Source organism: Oryx dammah, unplaced genomic scaffold (assembly GCF_014754425.2).
Source record: "Oryx dammah isolate SB20612 unplaced genomic scaffold, SCBI_Odam_1.1 HiC_scaffold_18, whole genome shotgun sequence".
NCBI classification, from domain to species: domain Eukaryota; kingdom Metazoa; phylum Chordata; class Mammalia; order Artiodactyla; family Bovidae; genus Oryx; species Oryx dammah.
In genome coordinates this window covers 71,405,264-71,428,444 of record NW_024070202.1, presented here as the reverse complement: position 1 = coordinate 71,428,444, position 23,181 = coordinate 71,405,264, and the positions used below count along the sequence as shown (strand labels likewise).

Genomic DNA, 23,181 nt, shown 5'->3' with positions numbered 1-23,181 from the left:
AATATTATGTTTTATTTCAGAGTATTTCACTTATGTTCCCCCAAAATTAGGTTTTCCATAAAGTCATCATTCCCTTAATAAACACAGCTGGGTGTCCATGTAAGTGGACTGGTGCAGTTCAAACCCATGTTGTTCAAGGGTCCAACTGTGACTCACTCTTCCATCTTATACTACCTTGGTTTTCTGTCACTGCAATAACAAATTACCACAGACTTGGCAGCTTACAACACAACTTATCATCTCAGTTCTGTAGGTCCAAAATTCAACATGAGTCTCATGAACAAGTCTCATGAGGCTAAAGTGAAGTTGTCTCCCAGGCCCTGCCCTGGCTCTTACCTGCAGGTCCAGAGGAAAATATGCATCCAGGCTCTTGCAGGTTGGTGGCGGTCTCCTTTTCCACACAGTTGTAGGATCGAAGTCCCCACTTCCTTGCTGGCTGGCTGACCAACTACTCTCTTGTCCTTGAACCAGCCTCCTCTATCTTCAGAGCCAGCAGCAACTCGGAGTTCTTCACATGCTTCATTTTTTCTGTATTTTCTTTGGCCAAATCCATCTCTCACTAACCCTTCTGGTTTCTTTAAGGGTCCACCCAGATAATCCAGGGTCATCTGTCCATCTCAAGGTCCAGTACTTTAAAAACACCCTGTTTGCCAGGTTCTAGGGATTTATTAGGTCATGAACACCTTTTTTGGGCCATTTTTGGGCCACACCACAGTAACTAATCGTGTCAGCATTTCTTCTATCCCCATTTATGAAATAGAAGTAGTTGTGGAAATAGTTAAGGTGGCTGTTCTGTTCTAGGAAATACTACTATATTTATTATCTGTTTTCTAGGTGTTCTGGGATACTAGGACTTGATTCCAAATCTAATTACTAAAAGAAGGATGGTTCTGAATCTCAAGCAGTAAATAAAGGTATATTTGAAGTTAGTATTTAATGGTGAGGATACCAGTTAGTTAGAAGAACCTGTCTCACCCTCACTGGAGCCCAGCACTACCTCATCCACCACATCCCAGTGGGAATCTGCTGTAGCAGCATATCCCGACATCTTTTTCAATCGCTAATGTTTACAACACAGTCCAACAGGATTACTGGCCAGTCTTAGGGCCAGGCCGTTGTGGAAAGAGACTGCCTCAGTTGCTGTTTAATGTAACTCAGATTTTCAGTACTTGCTTGGATGGCTTCTTTTCTTTCTGTCTTAAGTCTGTGTCTAGTTTTTAATGTTTGGAGGGTTTTGTTGTTATTTTTTTAACTCAGGATAATACATACAAAATTCTAACAGATGAACCACCCCATCCCACCCCCTCGACCAATGGCTCTTGTCCCAACCTCTAAATCCTTTCCTCAACCCAGACCCTGTTGGGTTTCTTGTGACCTCTTAAATGAGATTTCCCAGGCATTGAGATACATGGATATCTGTTTTTCATGCAAGTAGATTCATATCACACATTCTACCTGCAGTATGTTCTTTATTCTCATTTTATTTCAGAAAAGCAGAAAAAACAGGTAGGTATAGTGCCACCATCTCAGCACAACTATTTTGACTTTTGCATGTTCCTTTCCAATTTGTGTATAAGGTGCTTATATTTTTTTATGTTGTTGCCACCACAGTTACAACTCTTTCTTTCTCACATATCTTAAATATTTGCATAATAGCTACATGACTTAGTCTGATTTTTAATAGAGGTGATGAAAGGGTTATTAACGTTCATTAAAATCTGAAGCACAGGAAAGGAATAAGTAGGTGATGTTGAGACAAAAAGCAGGTGCTGAGTAACCTAGCTTGTTCCAGCTGCTAGCCCTCCTCGCCACTGCCTCCGGCCCTAAAGTAAATCGGATTCTAGCAGTAGGTCTCAGTGACTTTTTGCTGAGGGAAAGCAGAAGTGGCTTCAGGTCCCCAGTGGATATTAGCATTGGCATTAGGAGCACTCAGAAGACAGTTCAGGCTATTTATAGCAGAAGGATATGAAAACAGAACAAGAAAAATATACACAGTTCAAAGTTCCTTTGATACAATATGTAGCATTTTACAAATTAAACATCCAGCACGCATGCAAAATCAGCACACTGCTCTAGACATAGAATTGGTACATTGATCAAAGCACGGCAAAGTCAAATAAATAAAATGTATATATATACTAGACCCTAAGGAGAAGTGTGTCCTGCAGTTAGGTTATTTTTTAGCATAATTTTGTTTAGCAGAAGACTATGTTCTCTAGTGGCATTTAGAGTTCATTTTTCAGTCACTGCATAGCATATAGCACATTCAAAATGTAGCCTTCTATGAAGAGAAATTGCCTCCCCACAGCATTCATAATTTAAAATGAATTTTTGGATCAAAGTGTCAGCCTCATCTATTTTTGTTTAACAGCAAGTGGGGAAAATAAAGTGATAGATGGACCTTTTTTTTTCCTGCAGAGAAAAGGTCTGAATACTCTGGCTTCGAATTCTCCACCCTCCTCCAGCTGGGGTGCTGGGGTCTATACTTCAGACACTGGGTTACCAACACAGGAGGGCCTCCCATGAAAAAACCCTGTACAGGGTACCTGGTAGCTGAATCCAAGGCGATTTGTAATGCAAAAAGCCACCACTTCTTAAACTATTAGATAAATTCATCTGCTTGATCATTCACCATGGTGACCTAAGCCCCAAAGGCAGTATTTGGTGATGGTGAAAAATGGCCAGCCTTAGCTGATAACACATAGAGGCAGATCTCAGATACTGCAGATTTGGTTCCAGACCACCACAGTAAAAGCAAGCCACACAAATTTGTTGGTTTCTCAGTGCATATAAAACTTATTTTTATACTATCTTATAGTCTATTAAGCTGTGCAATAGCATTGTGCCTAAACCATGTATATATACCTTAAAAATAACTTTACTGCTAAAAAATGTTAACATCAGATGTCAGAGCCTTCAGCAAGTCAAGCTGTAATCTTTTTGCAATAGTAACATCAAAGATCACAGATCACGATGATACATATAATAATGAAAAAGTCTGAAATATTGGGAGAGTTACCACAGTGTGACAGACACAAGTGAGCAAATGCTGTTGAGAAAATGGTGCGAATAGACTTGCTCAACACAGGGTTGTCACAGACCTTCAAATTGTTAAAAAAAAATGCATTGTCTATGAAGTACAATAAAATGAGGTGTGCCTGTACCTGTAATCCACACGTGACACTGTTACTATGCTCTGCCCAAAGCACAGAGTCCATTCAGGCTGATGTAAAGTATCAATGGTAAGACGTTAGGGTCCTCCCTGCTGGCAGCTTTCACGGATGATTGCATTCTCTCCAGGTTAATGTCAGTTGCGGCAAACAGATGCTGTACGATCCCAAACTTTTCTCTATCTTTCAGAGGAGCCAAAGCTGGGTCTTCAAGATCAGACACACCATCATGAGACAGAGCACGGAGCTAAAATGACACATGTAAACAAATTCACCAAAAACATTATAGAAAGTCCACATCATCGGATAATAACATTAGCACTTCTAGCTAATTATGGGGGGAAAAGCTAGTTGTTTAAATTCTCCAAGTAGAACAGGGAAAACCCTTGAGCTGTAACAGGATGTATCTGGCTCAGGCAAGGACCTCAGGCCTGACTTTACCCACTTTGCCTGGAGTTGTCTGTTGTTGTTCAGTCGCTCAGTCATGTCCGACTCTTTGCAACCCCATGGACTGCAGCACGCCAGGCCTCCCTGTCCATCACCAACTCCCAGAGCTTGCTCAAACTCATGTCCATCGAGTCGGTGATGCCATCCAACCATCTCGTTCTCTGTCGTCCCCTTCTCCTCCTGCCTTCAATCTTTCCCAGCATCAGGGTCTTTTTCAATGAGTCATTTCCTTACTTCAGGTGGCCAAAGTATTGGAGCTTCAGCATCAGTCCTTCCAGTGAGTACTGACGGTTGATTTCCTTTAAGACTGACTGGTTTGATCTCCTTACTGTCCAGGTAGTCCTCTGACTGAACCCCTCCTCTCTGTATTCTACCTTCTATTGGATCCATTAACTCCAGTAGATTAGAAAGGTCAGAATGTAACTTACTCATACACAGTGCATAAAGTTTGTTTTTTTTACTTTAATTCAAGTATTAGAATTTCCTGTGTATATTTGCATAAACTCCTCAAAGGTAGGTACCATAGTTTACTTACTGATGCTCTCTGTCTCAACCTTCCTCTTCCTTCCACCTATGATATCCTTCCTCCAGAGTTCCCATAGAACTTTCCTTCTCATCTCTGAGTTGTCAGCTGAAATGCCACATAATGGGTCTTTCCTACCCCTCTCTCCATTGATTCACTCACTACCACCTCCCAATCACTATTATCTCATTGCTTTCATATACTTACTGTATCTGACATTATCTTCTTGCTATTCCCTGTTTGCTGTGTGTATTAAAACCTAAGTTGCCCAGAAGAACAGGGACCTTGTCCAGCATGCTCACCTTATACGCCACCTGGAACACAGACCCTCACTTCTTCAGAGAGGTCACATCAGTCACTGCTCTAATTGCAACTGCTCAGAACATTGGAAACTTTGCTTTTAGGGTCTTGAGCAGTGACTCTCATACATTTGTTTTTAGTCTGTAGTAATTACAAATTTGTCAGTAGATATGAATTTTAGATCAAGTTAGTAATGAGAGTAAAATTTTAAATGAAGTAAGCCTTATAAAGTATGCGTGAATTTTAACTGAATCTGAAGGGAATCCAAAAGAATTCCAGACATGTCCTGAGCACTGACAGCCTTAATAATTACTAAAAGAAATATGCAGCACGCCCCAGTGGCTGAAGGATGGCACTCATTTGCATATAAACCTACTTGTGTGTCTGTTATCAAAACCAGCCTTACAAATCCATACACCTTGTAGATTCACCCAGTGTAACCAGAGGCTTCCCTTACCATGTGGCTCAGAGAGTGGATCTGGGCCACTCTCATTGGTCTACTCTCATTTAAGCATGACCACATCTGGTGACATAAGAATGAGCTCCACTGGCGAAGGCTGAAGCCTGCCAACAGCACAGTTCGCTGTTTCCTGGGTGTGGTGGGAAAGTGCCCAGCAAACCTCTGCCTGCCTCTCTGAACCATCTGCCAACCCCAGGCACCCAGAGGCACTAGAGACCACAGTCACACCTGAAGGAGTTGAGGTATGAAATTAACATTCTCTCTAGATGATTATAAACTCACCTTCTTATCATTTCTTTCACCAGTTTGCAAAGGTATGAATGTATTTGACACTGTTCTTTCAAAAGCCTTTCAGAAAGCCTCTCAAACTTACTCTGGCCACCAGACAAGATAGGAATGCAGGTAGATTTTTGTACCTTGCTCTAGGTAAATCCCTATAAAAAATATAAGATACCCAAGTTCCCTCAGGAGGCAGGAGCCTTGCTGTCTTAAAAAATGTTATTACGATATCCAGGGAAGATTATATGAAGACACTCAGGAAAGTCTTTAAAGAAAAATTATTTGTTTATATTCAGCAGCCCCACAAAAGTAAACAAATGACTCTATGCTGTGCTAGAACTCCAAGTGCATCCTAAGAGCTACTCCTAGAACACCAGCAGCTGAATTCTGGTGAATGTGATGTGGGATCAAATCCTAGAGCAGACCTGCAGGGAAGATGACAACCAAGTGTGAGTTGGTTGGGAGAGGGAGTTAGCTAGTGTGGTCTTGGTAGTATTTTCTTTTTGTATATACTTCCTGAATGCAGTGGATGGCTTTGTAAATACATGGTAAGGGCTCACCTAGGAAATACTAAATATTCAGTTGCTATGAAAGGGAGCTAAGCTATGAAATCAGAACTACTGTCATTGCAGACAATTAGATACTGATACATATCATTTCCATAACCAAACTGCACCATCAGCATTTACCCTCAGCTGGCTGCAGGACAATCTCATGCTGGTTCATTTTCAAGTAGTTCAGTTTTTGTGGTCAAAGTACAAGAACACAGCATTCCTCTGGGTGGTGAGGATCTGCTTTCAGTTGTGAATGACATCTAAACTGCTCCTTGGAATGATGCCTTGCTGCAGTTTCCACAGGTCTCTGCTACACAAAGATGCACCAAAGGCAGTAACCACCATGCTGACAAGTTCCCAGGGCAGATAAGTAACAAACTGCAGGGTCCTATGTAGGCAGTCTACCCCAACACCTGCTGTACAGACCTGGCTGCAGAGCTCCAGGCTTTTGTTCTTTGGGTCTAAACAGCATGCTGGCATCAGCCCATAGGAACCAGGCCTCAAAATAAGTAACCAGGTATGCTTTGCTTGTCTGCCCCAGGCTGAGCAACACCTGCAGAAGCCACATTAGAGGAGCTGCCCGAGCCTGTCGATGGTTCCTTCTGTTAATGACCCAATTTGTAATTTAAAAAGGAAAACTTAACCTTGACTTTCAGGGCTAAGCTCATCATTACTTAACTCTTATTCCTGCCATGACATTTCCCGAGGGCATGAAGCTAAGGGTCCTCTTGAATACCTCCCTGTTGAATTCAATGCTGAATCAGACTGGTCCAGCCATAGAACTGGCATGGCAAATAATATGGTGGCAGGCCCCTTCCCTGCAACAAGCCTTGGCCAAAATTCTCTCCAAGAAATGCCGAAAGCATGAGACCTGGAGTACAAAGACAAGGTTCGAGTCCTAGCCCTGCTAGCAAGTTCTCCAGATAACTCCTTTCCCTCTGAGCTTTGGTCTTCCTCTGTGTGTGTGATGTAGGCAGGGTATAAAAGAATGTGAGGTTAGTAATACTTGTTTTAACCTATTTTGAAGGGCTATTGTGGATGAGAAAGCCTAACAAGTTTTATCAGCTGCTGGGTATTCATCGTCCCCTCATTCCCCTGTTCCTACCCACCCCAGATCCCCTCGGGGAGGGTTCTTACCAGGTGGTACAGCGGAGGGATAATCTGGAGCTTACAGCAAGTGCCCAGCAAAGCTGCTGCATTATCTGGCATTTCTGCAGGAGAAAAAGAGAATCAGTCACTGCCCAAAGAAAGCACACACGGAAGCAGAGCCAACCCCTGGGTTGCACCTAACTTAGATGTCGTCTGCCAGCCGGATATGCTCAGTTATTGTAGAATAAATGAACAAAGGGGGCTACAAAAGCAGCACAGTCTTTCACAGAATAGATGTAGGGGCCAGGTAACCAGCTCTGTGTTCACTGGAGGATACTTCTCACATGAAATTCTCCAATCAGAAAGAACTGTACAGACTCAGGGGAAAATGAGTCAGCACGGAAAGGTAGAAAGAACCTGGGACTTAGGGACAAAAGAGCTATGTTTCACCCCACTAAATATTTGGGGAGTGATCTTTGGTACACCTCTCCTTGCATGTTTCCTCATTTGAGTACTATAGATGTGGAGGGGGAGTTTTTGGTTGTTTTTTCTTAGCCTATGTCAGACAACTAAATAAAGGATTATACCTAGGTCACTAGTCATGTTGTGGGGGGGAAATGTAGCCTGTTTCAACCTATTTTGAATGGCTTGCAGAGCAGAGCTCCTGAGCCCAGGATTGTGCAGGGCCCCTGGCCCAGCACTGGCTACTCTCAGGGTTGACACAGAGCTGAGCAAGCCTGGGGGCTGCACCAGAAGAGTCCTTCCCAGCCCCAGGAACAGGGAATCCAGATCAGTGTTATTCCAAACTGGTTTTAAATACCTCTCAGAATAGAACAGATGAGATTGCTAAAAGGACCCAATCCCTTGGGATACAATATTTGTGCCGAAAAAGCAAAAGTGAAGTCATCTGCTCTATCATCTGGCCCAGGGAACACTCCTGAACTCCTCCGTCTCCTGCGTTAATTAGCAGCCTTATTTATAAAGGGCAGTGTGCTGCTTAGGCTGGAATCCAGCAGAGGACAATGAAACATGGCTTGTTCCCAGGAGAGGAAGGCTGCTGAGTGGATGGGGCAGCCCTGAAGATACAATCCTACCAGTGAACCCCCTAAACTGCATTTAAAAGCTTGTGTGTGCATTCATCTCCAGAGAGTTTCCACCATTTTCAACAAATTCTCAAGGAGGCCCTGATTCCAAGTCAGGAAGATGAAGATGGTCAATACATGGAGACTTGCCTTGTGGAAAGACCCCCACAGCTGTGAAGAGCGGAAACACAGTCACCTGGAGCGAGAGGTCCTGGCTGAGCTACTGTCACGGTCATCTCACCTGTTCATGTTTCCATTGCCTCACTTTTCAGGTAATCATCATCATCCCTTATTCCTGGAAATACTTTATTTCCATGTTACTCAGTGGTCATTTCCTACCCTGAACCTGGCTGAGGACATGGGGATGAAGCAATAGCATCTGCTTTGCAGAGTTTGACTGAAGCAACTCAGCACTTAGGCCCTCGTGTCCAATTCTTTGCAATCCTATGGACTGTAGCCTGCCAGGCTCCTCTGCCCATGGGATTCTCCAGGCAGAGGAGCAACAATACTGGAGTGGGTTGCCATACCCTTCTCCAGGGGATCTTCCTGACCCAAGGATTGAACCCACACCTCTTGGGTCTCCCACACTGGCAGGTAGGTTCTTTACCACCAGCACCACGTGAGAAGCCTACCATCTGATTTCACTGCTTTACTTCCCTTGATTAATTCCCTTGAGGGTGGGGATGTTGATTTTTCTCCTACCTCAGCATCTGGCAGTGCCTGAAACACAGTAGAGGCTTCTTCAGTTGTTTCTGGAATTGAAATGACTTTTGATCTTTCATATTCTAAGTATTTAACAGATGAGACCTGGGAAGTTCATGCTAAGGTCACAGAATGGTGGAGAAAGTGTTCCAGGAGACTAGCCAGATGCTGAGACTGCAGTGCTTTAAACAAGGACAAGGAGGCAGGTCCAAGACAGCACCATGGGAAGATCCAGAACTCACCACCTCCCATAGACAGACTGAATCTACAGCAGCACATGGAAGAGTTTCCTCTGAAAAAAACCCAAACTGCCTGAGCGACTCCCTACACATCAGGTGAACTAGGAAGAAAATCCCACAACAGCAGGTAGGAGAAGCCGAGCACAATCTCCCTGTAAACTGCACTTCTGGTGCCATGACCCACACTCAGGAGGGAACTCAGAACCCGAGCTTCTCCCTGTGGTGGAGGGTCTGAACCCCACCCTTTATGCTCTATCTGCCTCATTCCAGGGTGCTGACATCTCCTGGAAAGGAACTTGTGATTTTTGTAACTGCCACCCAGATGGCATTTCCAGGTCATCAGGCTCTGGCTTGTGGGATTTACACTTGTGGTCTATATATATTTATATACTTTAAAAGCTGCTGCCTGAAGGTCTGGCCTCTAACCAGCCTGAATCTGGGTGCTGACTGGGCCCCTCTCTGGGACACTGACAGGTGTTGACAAACCCTCAACTCTTGGGAGCCACTAAAAATAAGCTGCTTGAACAATCACAGAGGTTTGAGAAACAACAGAGAGCTAGGGCAAGGCTGAACAATAAGGTTCTTTCTTACAAGAGACCACTTCCTCAATACTGTGAGAGGTGACTGTTTTATCTTATGCGTGGAAACAAACACAGAAAATCAAGGAAAATGAAGAAACAGAGAAAAATGTCCCAAACAGAACAAGATAAAAATCTCAAAAAAGGTCCTGAATGAAAAGAATATTAAGTGATTTCCTACTAAAGGGTTCAAAAAGCAGCTTTTATGATCATAAAGCTGCTTAACAAACTTGGGAGAAGAACAGATGAACACTGTGAGAACTTCAACAAAGAAACAGAAAATATAGAAAAATACCAAATATTAAGTCAAGTCACAGAAATGAAGAATACAATACCTGAACCAAAACAGACACTAGGGGAAGTAGAAAACAAGATCACTGAACTCAAAAGACAAAGCAGTGGAATTCACCCAATCAGAGCAGCATCTTTTTGCGAACACAGCTTAAGAAACTATGCTACACCATCTAGCAAACCAACATCTGCACCATAGGGATACCAGAAGAAGAAGAAAGGGGCTGAAAACTCTCCTAACGTGGGGAAGGCAAACACTCAGATCCAGGAGACCCAGGCCACATTAAAATGTCAAAACTTAAAGACAAGGAGAGAATCTTGAAAGCAGCGAGAGAAAAACAATTACAAGGGAACTCCTCCATATGGCTATCAGCAGATTAGGTTTTTCAGTAGAAACTTTGCAACCTAGAAGGGAGTGGTATGATATAGTGAAAGTACTGAAAGAAAAAAACAAACTTGCAACCAAGAATATTCTACCTGATAAAGCTGTCATTCAGAATTGAAGGTGAGAGAACTTTCTAGACAAGCAAAAACTGAAGGAATTCATCACTAGACCAACCTTGCAAGACAAGTTAAAGGAACCTGTTTAAGCTGTAATGAAAGAGTACTAATTAGTAATAAGAAAACATATGAAAATAAATCTCACTGGTAAAGGTAAATATATAGTAAAATTCATAATAATCTAATGTTGTAAGGGTAAATTAATCACCTACAAAACTAGTATGAGGTTAAATGACAAAAGCAGTAAAAATTAATTTCTTAAGGGATATGCAAGATAAAAAGATATGATTTGTGACATCAAAACCATAAAATGGCAGGAGAGGAAAGTAAAATGTAGAGCTTTAGGATGTGTTTAAACTTAAGTTGTTACCAACATAGTATGTATAACAGTCTAAGTTGGCATGTAATCCTCATGGTAACCACAAAAAAAAATGAGAAAGGAATCTAAGCATATCACTACAGAAAATTATCAAGTCACAGAGGAGGAGAGCAAGAGAAGAAAGGAACAAAAGAACTACCAAAGAGTCACTAAATAATTAACAAAATGGCAGTGAGTACATATCTGTCAGTAATCACTTTAAATGTAATTGTCTTTTGATTGGAGAATTTAGTACAGAGTTGCTGAATGGATAAATTAAAAAAAAAAAATTATACTGCCTGCGGGAGACTCATTTCAGATGTGAGGACATACACAGACTGAAAACAAAAGGGAAGGAAAGACAGTCCATGCAAACTGAAACCAAAAGAAAATTAAGGTTAACAGGCCATCTGTATATCATAAACAGACTTTAATGAGAGACAAGAGCACTACGCAATGATAAAGGGGTCAAGCCAACAGGAGGATATAACACTTTAAGTATTTACACATCTGGCATAGCATCACCTTTTGGCTCAGCGGTAAAGAATCTGCAGGTTCAACTCCTGGGTCAGGAAGATCCCCTGGAGAAATGACACCCCACTCCAGTATTCTTGCCTGGAAAATCCCATGGACAGAAGAGCCTGGCGGGCTGCAGTCCCTGGGCTCGCAAAATAGTCAAATGCAACTGAGCACACACGCATGCACGCGCGTAGGAGCACCTGAATACATAAGAAAACAGGCCTAAAAAGAGAAGTGGGCAGCAATACAGTAACAGCAGGGGACTTTAATACTCCACTTTCATCAACGGCTAGATCATCCAGACAGAAAACCAATAAGGAAAGAATGGCTCAAAAATACCTTTAGACAAATGGAAATACAGCACATCAAAATTTAGGTGATTAGCAAAGGCAGTTCTAAGAGGAGAGCTCACAGCAATAAATGGTACCTCAGGAAACAAGAAAAATCTCAAACAGCCTAACTTTATATCTCAAAAGGAACAAATGAAACCCAGAGTTAGTAGAGAGAAGGACATCACTAAGATCAGGGTGGAAATTAAAAACAGCCTAATAGATTTTTTTTAAAAATCAATGAAATGAATAGCTAGTTCTTTGAAAAGATGAATTAACAAACATTTGGCTAGATTTGTGAAGAAAAAGAGATGCCTCAAATAAAATCAGAAATGCAAGTGTAGATGTTACAACCGATTCCCCAGAAATACAAGAGATCATAAGAGAGTGCTGTGGACAACCTAGAAGAAATGGATAAAGTCCTAAAAACATACCACTCACCAGCACCGAATCAGAAAGAAAGAGAAATCTGGAAAGACTGGCTTCCACTAGGTAGACTGAAATCAGTGTAATCAAAAACCTCCCAACATACAAAAGTCAAGGTGAATTGTGAAGGAAAGGCTTCTCAAAAGCTAGAGAACTCTGGCCTGTAGATAAGCTCCTGATATAATGCCTGTTTTTAGACTCTCTCATATAATGATTAACATTGGGGAAAAGGTCTCTAGTGGAGTTCCACAGGGCTCTCGTCTTATATCCTATCCCAGTCAAAACATTTACCCATGACATGGAATAAGATATAGAGCATACATTCATTGGCATATGGAGCTGGAAGAGGCATTTGCTCTTGTTATTCAAAAACTGAAGATTCCTGGGCTTTTTGTTCCAGGCGGTGCTAAGGAGGAACTCTTGAAATGTATCAGGAATTCAACGTCCACCTTGAAAAGAAGTTGCAGGGACTAAGACTGGGCTAGTTTGTCAGCTCTTGCCTCTCTGAGAAGTAAAGTCCAGCTTCTGGGACTTCCCTGGTGGTCCAGTGGCTCAGACTCCAAACTCCCAATGCAGGGGACCCAGGTTAAATCCCTGATCAGGGAACTAAAGATCTCGCATGTTGCAACAAAGACCCGGTACAGACAAATTCCTCATACAGGAAGACCTCGTTCTGGTACCACAGACCCTCTGGCATGCTGCATTCTGGGTGGGAGTTGGTACAGAAGTGTAGGGCAGGCTCCACAGCTAATAACTGGATGGCCAGGATGGGTGTGGAGGTTGTGAAGGTGCTGGGCTCAGCATCCTAGTGCTTTGGGATGCTCTTTGCAGCCTCCCTGCCCTCATGGCCACGATGCTGCACTCAGGATAGGGCCCTAAGTTTGCAAAGAGGAACAAGAGGATGAGAAGGACCAAAACACCGGGGGAGATAGCAGTTGCCAAATGATGCCTGGCAATGCTGAGTGGCAGTGGCTTTCAAGTGTGAATCACAGGCTGTCTGGGGAAGTGGTTTCCTGTCTGGGTGAGGGGGTGTGCCTGCAGACAGCCCTCCCTGGGAGAGGAAAGAAAGTCCTCTCCAAGAGAGTAGAGGAGGCTAGCAGCACGTCCATGACTCCATGGCAGTCCTGTAAACTCTCCTGCTTATCTTGCCTGCACTGCTTGAAAAGGTGGGAACCTTATGTGCCGAATCTCCCACACAGTAAGCAAAGCAATTTCAAGGCAAGTGCATTTCTTCCCTTTTTTTTTTTTTGATCCATACCTGCTAGCGCACTGACCAAGAAGTAGGCTGTAGAGAAGAGTTTCTGGTTGTGGACCACATCCTCTGAGCCTGGATGCTCACCCTGCACACTGCACCCTGCCAGCCGCAGGAAGGTCGTGAGGTTGTGCTTCTGTGACAGCTTCAGCTCCCCCAGGGCCACCAGTGAGGGTGACAGGCTGCTGACTATGTCATCACACTGTGGGATGAGGTGGGGCGGGGGGGCGGTTGGGGAGAGAGACAGATGTAGTAAAGCCAGAGGTGAAGCTGGGCACAACCCAGCCTCTGCCTTCAGGACATACAACCCTCACAGTGAGCTGAAGCATTCATACATGCTAATTCACTTCCGTCATGTCTAACTCTTTGCGACCCTATGGACTGTAGCCCACCAGGCTCCTCTGTTCATGGGTTCTCCAGGTAGTAATCCTGGAGTTGGTTGCCAGGCCCTCCCCTCCAGGGGATCTTCCCAACCCAGGGCTCAAACCCGTGTCTCTTGTCTCCTGCATTGACAAGTGGCTTCCTTACCAGTGGTCCCCAAATTAGGTCCACCCAGAGCTTCACCATAAGACCCTATTTGAAGTTCTTGCAGATGTAGTTAAGGTAAATCGCAAGATCACCCTAGATTGGAGTGGACCCAAAATCCAGTGGTGGGTGTCCATTAAGAGACAGAAAAGGAGACTTGAGCGATGTGGCCACAAGCAAAGGGACGCCAGGAGCCCCCCAGAGCTGAGGCAGGCACACAAGGATTCTCTGCTAGAGTCTGTGGGAAGCAAAGCCCTGATGACACCTTGACTTTAGACTTGTGGCCTCCAGAACTGTAAGAAAATACATTGCCGTTTGTGGTAACTTGTTACAGCAACACTAGGAAATTAATACACCCTTCTACTCTGCACCTCAGCTACCCTTCTACAGTTAGAAAACTAAGGCTGGGACTAGGAACAAAAGAAGCTTTAGGATTAAAAGGAGGTGAAGAAATTTCAAACACAATTTTACCCCAGCTCAAGGTGTATTATTGCAAGAGACCTAGCCCAGAAAAACAGGCAGAGACACTGCCTTGAGGTGTCTCCAGTCTTACCACTTGTTCCAGGATCACCAGTAATTCTTCATCCAACAGGACCGCCTGGAGGACGTCATTCAGGGCTGTCTGTTGCTGCTTGGGCAACTCCATGAAGGGATGGAAATTCCTCTCTAAGAGCAGAGTGGCTGTGAACACACCAGAGCACACCAGGTCTCATGACTTACCCCAGAACTAGGGCCAGCAACTCAGGCTTTTCAGAGAGAACTGTCCTCTGTTCTTTCATAGACACTTCCAGCTGCACAGTCAATAGTGGAACTCAGAAATAAAGAGTGTTAAATACCACCCTGTGTGTTTTTCACTGACCAGACTATTGAAGAAAGGAGGAGGGAAGAAAAGGGAGGACAGGGAGACAGAAAAGAGGGAAGCCAAATTTTGTCTCAGACTTTTTCCTGATGACTAACTAAACAGTAATTAAGTCTAATCAATTTCCTGAAAAAGTCATTTGCAATTATTATTAAATTATCAAGTCTAAATAACCAAATATCAGTGAAGACTTTTATAAAGCTTCAGAGCCACACAAATTCCAAAATGCATTATTTTTCATATCTTTGCAATACACTGCAGATTTTGTATCCTTTAACATGAAATGCATGCTTTTCAGTTCAGTTCAGTCACTCAGTCGTGTCCGACTCTTTGCGACCCCATGAACCGCAGCACACCAGACCTCCCTGTCCATCACCAACTCCTGGAGTCCACCCAAACCCATGTCCATTGAGTCGGTGATGCCATCCAGCCATCTCATATTCTGTCGTCCCCTTCTCCTCCTGCCCTCAATCTTTCCCAGCATCAGGGTCTTTTCAAAGGAGTCAGTGCTTTGCATTAGGTGGCCAAAGTATTGGAGTTTCAGCTTCAGCATCAGTCCTTCCAATGAACACCCAGGACTGATTTCCTTTAGGATGGACTGGTTGGATCTCCTTGCAGTCCAAGGGACTCTCAAGAGTCTTCTCCAACACCACAGTTCAAAAGCATCAGTTCTTCGGCGCTCAGCTTTCTTTATGGTCCAACTCTCACATCCATACATGACCACTGGAAAAACCATAGCCTTGACTAGATGGAACTTTGTTGGCAAAGTAATGTCTCTGCTTTTTAATATGCTGTCTAGGTTGGTCATAACTTTCCTTCCAAGGAGTGAGCGTCTTTTAATTTTATGGCTGCAGTCACCATCTGCAGTGATTTTGGAGCCCAGAAAAATAAAGTCTGCCACTGTTTCCCCATCTATTTGCCATGGAGTGATGGGACCAGATGCCATGATCTTAGTTTTCTGGATGTTGAGCTTTAAGCCAACTTTTTCACTCTCCTCTCTCACTTTCATCAAGAGACTCTTTAGTTCTTCTTCACTTTCTGCCATAAGGGTGGTGTCATCTGCATATCTGAGGTTATTGATATTTCTGGCAATCTTGATTCCAGCTTTTGCTTCTTCCAGCCCAGTCTTTCTCATGATGTACTCTGCTTTTCAAGGGGCTGGCATAATTTTCCTTAGGCAAACACAAGATAGCCACTTTCCCCATTCTTCTTTACCTGTCCTGGAGAGTGGGTCAGAACCCCAGCTGGATCACTCAACATCCTCTTCAGGATGACTGAGCCTCTCCCCTTAGAATCTTCCTTTTTTAAGACAGTCAGAAGCTTCTAGTAACTTAAGCCAAGTGGGAATTTGAAAACAAGATGTGATAACCCGAAGCTTCCATATACAGGGATGGATAGTAATACATAAATGCACCACCTCTGCTGATGTCAAATTCCAACAACTAAAAAACTGCCCTATAACCCAATTCGGTCCTCACCAGCCCCGGCCTGGATAGAAATGCTGTCCTGACTGCTCTAGAGTTTAAGGGCACAGAAGTGGGCCCCCACCCTATTCCCCCCCAGGCTGGCAGGGTAGACTAATGGGAAAGGAAATTATAAGAAAGCTCACCCTGTCTTGTCACTGTCCTGCAGTGCACGCAGTTAAGGCTGCAGTGGTTCCAATCGTAAGTGGCAGCTGAGAATCACACCCAAATATCAGGAGGAGGCCTGCAGCCCTGGCATTAGATAGGAAAGCCTTAACAGTGGGCCTTCACTGCCAACTCCATCAATACTGACATTTTTGCTACAGAAACAAAAGTATCTATCTTCTGGTTTGGGACTGGCTGAAGCCCCATTGATGAGTCTCTCTTGTTACGCAGAAGCCCCACTGATGAGTCTCTCTTGTTACGCTCCAAGCCAGAGATTCTGAGCTGCTCCTAGCTGTCTTTAGTAAAGTGGAAGTGAAAGTCGCTGTTACTTAATTATTCATTTCTCTTTTTCCTTGCCCATCTCCTTTTCTAACATATACTGTACTCCTACTAATTCCCACCCTACTCCCCCACAAAAACTTTTAAAAACACAAAGTGCTGTAGAGAGCAAAAGGAACTGCTGCAGGCACATCACATGTCCTGCCCTCCTCGTTGCTGGATGCCTTGGCAACATACGGCTTCATGCCACGTGGATATGGGCCTCCAAGAGAGCATTTTATTTTGCAGTGCTGACAAAGCATTGCTTATCTTGACAATGAAGCCTGGAATAAATGAAACAGATGCAAAACTCGGGTTCTCTCTCCTCGCTGCTGACTAGCTCTTCTTGGTAGTCAGCAAGACTGCCATGGTTCAAATGAAAGAAAATGCTAGGCCCCTGACTCTTGCCCTCCTCAGCCTCCCACCGCTTCCTTAAAACAGACCATCCAAGACCAGAGGTTCCCTAAGATCTGACCAAGGTGGGTCCTGCTGAGAACCAGAACTGACTCAAGCACCATCTTCTCTGTTCTCAGATGTTTTCCATGACTCTCTGGGGAATCAGCCCTCCTGAAGGGCACACCACTTCCTAGGTCCAGAGCAGTCAACTGCCCATCACCTCACCATGCCCCATCCTGGGACAGTACCTTGTTTTAAGACACTCAGTGGCTTATCCTGGGCAGACAGCCCTTGCCCGGCATCCGGCATGTCCCAGAACGCAAACTCTCGGAAGGGCAGGGGGTCCAGCAAGACAGAGTTGCTTCTCGTTTCCTGCTCAAAGCCACCATGCTTCCCTTGTAGGAGGCAGAATTCTGTAATGGAGGAGAAAAGGACAAGCCAGGCAGAAGGGTCAGCCTCACTGACACATCCCAGTCCCAGCTTTACCTAAGTCAAGAGGGCAGGGAGGCACATCCATCCTCTTCCCCATAAACCCACTTCGTACATGTTAAGCTGTTTGACCAAAGTTCAGCCACTTCCTACAAATGCCAGAGAAATGGTCATTCCTAACATAAGGCTCTCTGAACAGGCAGGAAGCAATCTTCCAATTATCAGAAGTATTTCCTTAGCCTGAGTGGAACAAACCAACTCCAACAAACAACCCACGATATATAAGTGAGGAAATTTGAATTTGATTGATAAATCTGATCTGACTGAACTGATATTACAGAATTATTGACAATATATTTAGGTGCACAAGTGATTACATGGCTCTTGGGAGAGTCAATTTTTCTTCATTAACGAGTAGTAAAGTTTTTACTGCAATTATATGAATGAAACTTATATAGAGTGGGAAAATCCAGACACAAAAGAATATATTCTACATGAATCCATATGAAGGAAAATTAGTCTTTTTAAAAGCCTTATCTTTTAGGGATGTTTCCATATTTATAAACAAAAATATATAACGCCTATGATTTGCTTCAAAACAATTTGAGTAGGGATGGAGGGAGGTGGGGAACTTATGAAACATGAATTGTCCAAGTTAATGAAGCTGGATGGTAGTAGGTACATAGGGTTCATTATATTATCTGTACTTCTGAACATGTGTGTAATTTCCCAAAATAAAAAGTTTTTTAAAATAATAGAAATGCTCCTTGAATACTTTCACATTTGCGAGCCCAACTAGGGTAACTAAGTTGTAGGTAAAATGCAATGGTGTCTTCTTGCTAAGCAAAAACGGTGTGTGAACTTAAGAATGAGGATTCTCCTTCTGACCCACCTCTTAGAGTAATGAAAATTAAAAACAACAAATGAGACCCAATTAATCTTAAAAGCTTTTGCACAGCGAAGAAAATCATAAACAAAATGAAAAGACAACCCTCAGAATGGGAGAAAATATTTGCAAATAAAGTCACCAACAAAGAATCTCCAAAACACAGACAGCTCAACGCAGCTCAGTAACAACAACAACAAAATGACCCAATCAGAAAATAGGCAGGAGATCTAAATAGACATTTATCCAAAGACGACATACAGAGGGCCAGTAGGCAAGTGAAAGATGTTCACCGTCACTGATTATTAGAGATGCAAATCAAAACTATAATGAGATATCACCTCACACTGGTCCAAGTAGTCATCATCAAAAAATCTACAAATAATAAATGCACAGGAGTGTGTGGAGAAAAGGGAACCCTTCTGCACTGTTGGTGGGAATGTAAATTGGTACAACCATTATGGAGGTTCCTCAAAAAAGTAAAAATAAAACTACCATATGATTGAGCAGTCCCACTCCCGGCCACATAGCAAGAGAAAACCATAATTTGAGTAGATACAGGCACCCTCACACTATTTACAATGGTCAAGACATGGAAGCAACCTAAATGTCCATCAACTGAGGAACAGAAAAAGATGTGGTACATATGCACAATGGAGTATTTCTCAGGCGTTAAAAAGAAAATAATGCCATTTGCAGCAGCATGAATGGACCTAGAGATTGTCTTACTGAGTGAAGTCAGAGAAGGACAGAGAAATACTGACAAGTGAAGTCAGAGAAAGACATATATGATAATTTGCTTATATGTAAAATCTTTTTAAATGGTACAAATGAACTTATTTACAAAACATAAATAGAGTTACAGATAGAGAAAACAATTTTATTGGTAACGGGAGAAAACGGTGGGAGGGGATAAACTGGAAGATTGGGATCGGCATATGGTAATTACTATATATAAAACAGGTAACTAATAAGAATCCACTACATAGCACAGGGAACTCTACTCAAGACTCTGTAATGACATATATGGGAAAGGAATCTAAAAAGAGAATGGATTTATGTATAATTGAATCACTTTGTTGTACACCTGAAACTTAACATGGTAAATCAACTACACTCAAATAAAAATTTAAAATAAATACATATACACATAAACACAGAGGAAAAATGTTTTTAAAAAAATCATATTCTCAGGGAGTGCAGGTCTCAGTAGATCATGGATGGGGGCAGGAATCTGCTTATTAGAAAGCACCTGAAGCTAACACAACACATTGTAAACCAACTGCACTTCAATAAAACATTTTAAAAATGCACATTCTTTTAATGCTTCTATTTAATAATCTGTGTACAGGCTATGGAATGAGAATGTGGCTGAGCCTAGTACTTGCATGACATGTAGAAGGTGTATTAACACATTGTGAACTGGCGTGGGCACTAATGACATCCACAAGACAGGATGATCGTCAAAAGACAAATGAAACAAGCTTTCACTTACGCACTCAACCTACCCACACTCCTGGGCATCCAGGATGCCCCCGGCTCACTCCACCCTCTACACCAGGCACCAAGGTGGGCAAGTGTGAACTGACCCCCAGGTCATGCTCTCCAAGAACAAGGACCACAACCATTAACATAGCCTCAAATGCTGCCCAGAGCCCTGTGGGCCCAACTGTATTTGGGGAGTCCACAGCCCCAGCAGTGTTCTTCCTTTACACATGCACAGCTCCTCTGAGGGCAGTACCAACTCCTTCACTCTGCAGCATCAGACATGTTGCACGGAGCCAGAGATTCAAAAGGACTACAACCGAGGCTTTGACAATGAGTGAGATACAAGTGGGGAAGGTGGAGGGGGTCACTGAAGCCAGACTGGCAGGTGCAGAGAAAGAACCAGTGGATAGAGAAAGAACTTCTTGGATGAAGCGGTGACTAAGTAGCCCCTGAAGCCTGGTAGGAATTAGCTGGGCCAAGAAGAAGGGAGCACTCTCCAAACTAAGGCTCACAATAAGCAAGAGTGGAGAGTTCCCAGACGGTAGGTTAACTTTGGAGGTGCTGGAGAGGAGCAGGAAGGCTGGACACAACGTGGCTAGGAGTGCAGACTTTATCTTAGGACAGAGAGAGCCTCAGACGGGCATTCAAGCAGGTGAGTGAAATGACCAAACATGTATTTTTAAATAATCACATTAGCTACACTGCTAAAATGGGGAAGATTCGAAGCAGAGGAGCCAGTTAAAAACCTGTGATGGGAACAGGGCAGGGGATGTTGATACCAGCCTCTGGACCTGCAGAGAAGTGCACAGACCCAGTAGGGTGGAAAGCACAGGTTCTCGTTCACAGGTGCCCAGTAAGTTCATGCTGACATTGCTATATTTAAAATGCATAATCAACAAGGACCTACTATAAAGCACAGAGAACTCTGCTCAATATTGTGTGGCAGGCTGGGTGGGAAGAAAGTTTGGGGGAGAATGGATACATACATGTGTATGTCTGTGTCCCTTTGCTGTCCACCTGAAACTATCATGACATTGTTAATTGGCTATACCCTAATACAAGATTAAAAGTTTTTTTAAAAAATAGTTCATGCTGAAAGGACACTGGTAAATGCTTAATTCTACAAAGCAAAGACTAAAATTCAAGACGAGGACATGATGTTTCTGATTGGCCACATAAGAGGGGAGCTGTTGGCAAAGAGAAGGGTCATGGCTGAAGTAACCCCTTGGCAAAGACAGGCCCACTGATGCCTCCCCCAAGGGACACAGAGGGAGTAACCTCCTGGCAAAGTTTCAAAAGACAGGAGGGTTGTCAAATGTACTCACCCTGAAGGTGGGAGGAGAGATCAGACAGCCTCTTTAAGGTCAGACTAGTGCCTGCAGGGCTGTTTATGAAATCAGATTAGAATGTTGTGCAGGAAGAGCAACAAAAAACACAGATGGGAAAAATAAGCAGAACTGGCTTAAAAATCAGAGTGGCACAGAACAAGAGCCTGACCAACACGCTGCACAGGCAGGGCAGGCGGCGGGAGAAGGCTGGGGTATAAGAAGTGAGCCTGAGGAACCCCAAGAGCTCCCCAGGGCACCTCTTCTCAGCAGCACAAAGAGGAGTTTATTTTCAAGACAGAGGAAGCAAGCCAAGATGAAAGGCTTGAAAATGGAAATGCAAACAGGAGAGCTTCCCCAGGCAAACTGTCTTTCCAACCCCATCTGAGAAAAGAAAAACCCCCTGTTGGGTGGCCACCAACAGGGCAGAGCATGGACACCTCCTCAGAGGAACAGGGAGCGGCTCCCGAGGGTCCCCAAACCAAAGGGTTCTCAGAACCCTCATGGGCATCCTCCGTGAAGGCCAAGCTTCCAAAAGGCCTGACAGAAGTGACACCCCCACCACCAGTCCATCTGCACGGGATAACCAGGGCCTCAGTGGCCAGGGCTGGAGTCACACAAGCCCCTGTGGGCCCCTGTGGTGACAGCATATCACATGCTGGTAACAAAAGCTGAAAAGTGAAAGTGAAAGTCGCTCAGTGCCGTCCAACTCTTTGCCACTGGATGTCGTGGACTATACAGTCCATGGAATTCTCCAGGCCAGAATACTGGAGTGGGTAGTCTTTCCCTTCTCCAGGGGATCTTCCCAACTCAGGGACTGAACCCAGGTCTCCCACACTGCAGGCAGATTCTTTACCAGCTGAGCCACAAGGGAAGCCCAAGAATACTGGGGTGGGTAGCCTATCTCTTCTCCAGCGAGTCTTCCCAACCCAAGAATCAAACCAGGGTCTCCTGCATTGCAGGTGGATTCTTTACCAACTGAGCTAAGAGGGAAGCCCTATAAGAAAAGCCGAAGGGATAACTTAATCTAATGAGGCAGTGTGTGCAGTGGACAGAGTCCTTCAAACAGAAAGAATAATAATCATGTCTGGGATGACACAATTTTGGAACAACAGACCTAAAGGATGTCGATCACAATTCTTGGTATTCCTGGGACCCCGTGCATCCCCGACCAACCCCTGGACCAGCTTCCTACAACTGGCAGCTTCACTTTTCGTCACCTCCCTGAAACACAGAATGCTTCGTGTGTGAAAGAGGGAGGCTCAGTGCCAGAGCCCCATGCGCCTCACATGCCCACTTGTCTACCGTCCCATCAGGACAGTCAGCGCTCTGAGAGCCCATGGAAGCTGAACCGTGATTCCTCAAGTGGCCGAGTGAGGGCTGAAGCCTGAGTCCCAGCAGAACCCCTCACCCCTGGCCTGGTCCCCCCACCAGACAGAAAACAATCGGGAGAGGGCAGGAGGCAGCCGTGCACGTGTGTGGCCCGTCCGAGCACACCCTCACAGCGCTCTCACCATGGAAAACTGAAAGTGCACGAGGATGGTGAGAGTCGTGCAGAGAGGCTCCGCACAGACACTGAGCAGCCGTGGCCGACCCCCTCGCCTCCGCCCTCACACTCACGCCGCGCTCCCCACCACCATGTCTGAAGCAAGCCACAGTTTCTTTTCACCTGTGAGGAGGTCACTGTAGATCTCTAAAAACTAAGATGACTCTTCATAAACAAAGCTACAATAATATGACCATACCTTAAAAAGTTAATTATTTATGATGTTACATACATTCACTTCTGTCCTCAAGAAGCAGTCAGTTTTCTTGGGCTCCCACGACCTCTTGGAAAGAGTGTTAAGGGAAGAGCCCTGAGCACCTAAGAGCATCAGTCACACCAGCTACTAAAGCCTTATTTTCTTCAAGTGACACAGTGAACTTCCAGCTTTGAACACACTGGTGATCAGACAGAAAGGTCAAATACAGCTTTTGGGGCTTCATGCTGGGGGAAGGGAGGTAAGATAATTAGGATGATGACAGTATTATAATAGCTAAGGTGAGTACTTAATAAGCCACCAATGTTCCAGGCACTTCACACGCCTCATCTAACTTGCTCTTCACGGCAGCCCTGTGGGGAATGTCTTTCCTCTCCCAGACACAGGAAGCCGAAGCTCATCAGGCTTCAGCTAGCTGCCTGAGACCTCACAGGACCCCATGGCACTCGGGCTGATGGCCCAGTCTAC

At 44.2% G+C, this 23,181-nt stretch overlaps 1 protein-coding gene across 2 annotated transcripts in view; it reads right to left on the bottom strand.

Annotated features, from left to right (window-relative positions):
• Nucleotides 1-1,452: 1,452 nt before the first annotated feature.
• The window catches only part of GSDME (gasdermin E), a 69,522-nt gene continuing 47,793 nt past the window's right edge, over nucleotides 1,453-23,181 (bottom strand). The window contains exons 6-11 of one of the 2 annotated variants that reach the window (XM_040259766.1): nucleotides 17,074-17,238; nucleotides 14,178-14,305; nucleotides 13,106-13,301; nucleotides 6,871-6,944; nucleotides 3,165-3,417; nucleotides 1,453-1,946 (exon numbers count right to left, since the gene is read on the bottom strand). In XM_040259766.1, the coding sequence (XP_040115700.1) occupies nucleotides 3,190-3,417; nucleotides 6,871-6,944; nucleotides 13,106-13,301; nucleotides 14,178-14,305; nucleotides 17,074-17,238 (791 nt within the window). In that variant the 3' untranslated portion in view covers nucleotides 1,453-1,946; nucleotides 3,165-3,189. Of the gene's footprint in view, nucleotides 3,418-6,870; nucleotides 6,945-13,105; nucleotides 13,302-14,177; nucleotides 14,306-17,073; nucleotides 17,239-23,181 lie in introns of both variants that reach the window. The other variant, XM_040259765.1, reaches the window with a different exon arrangement.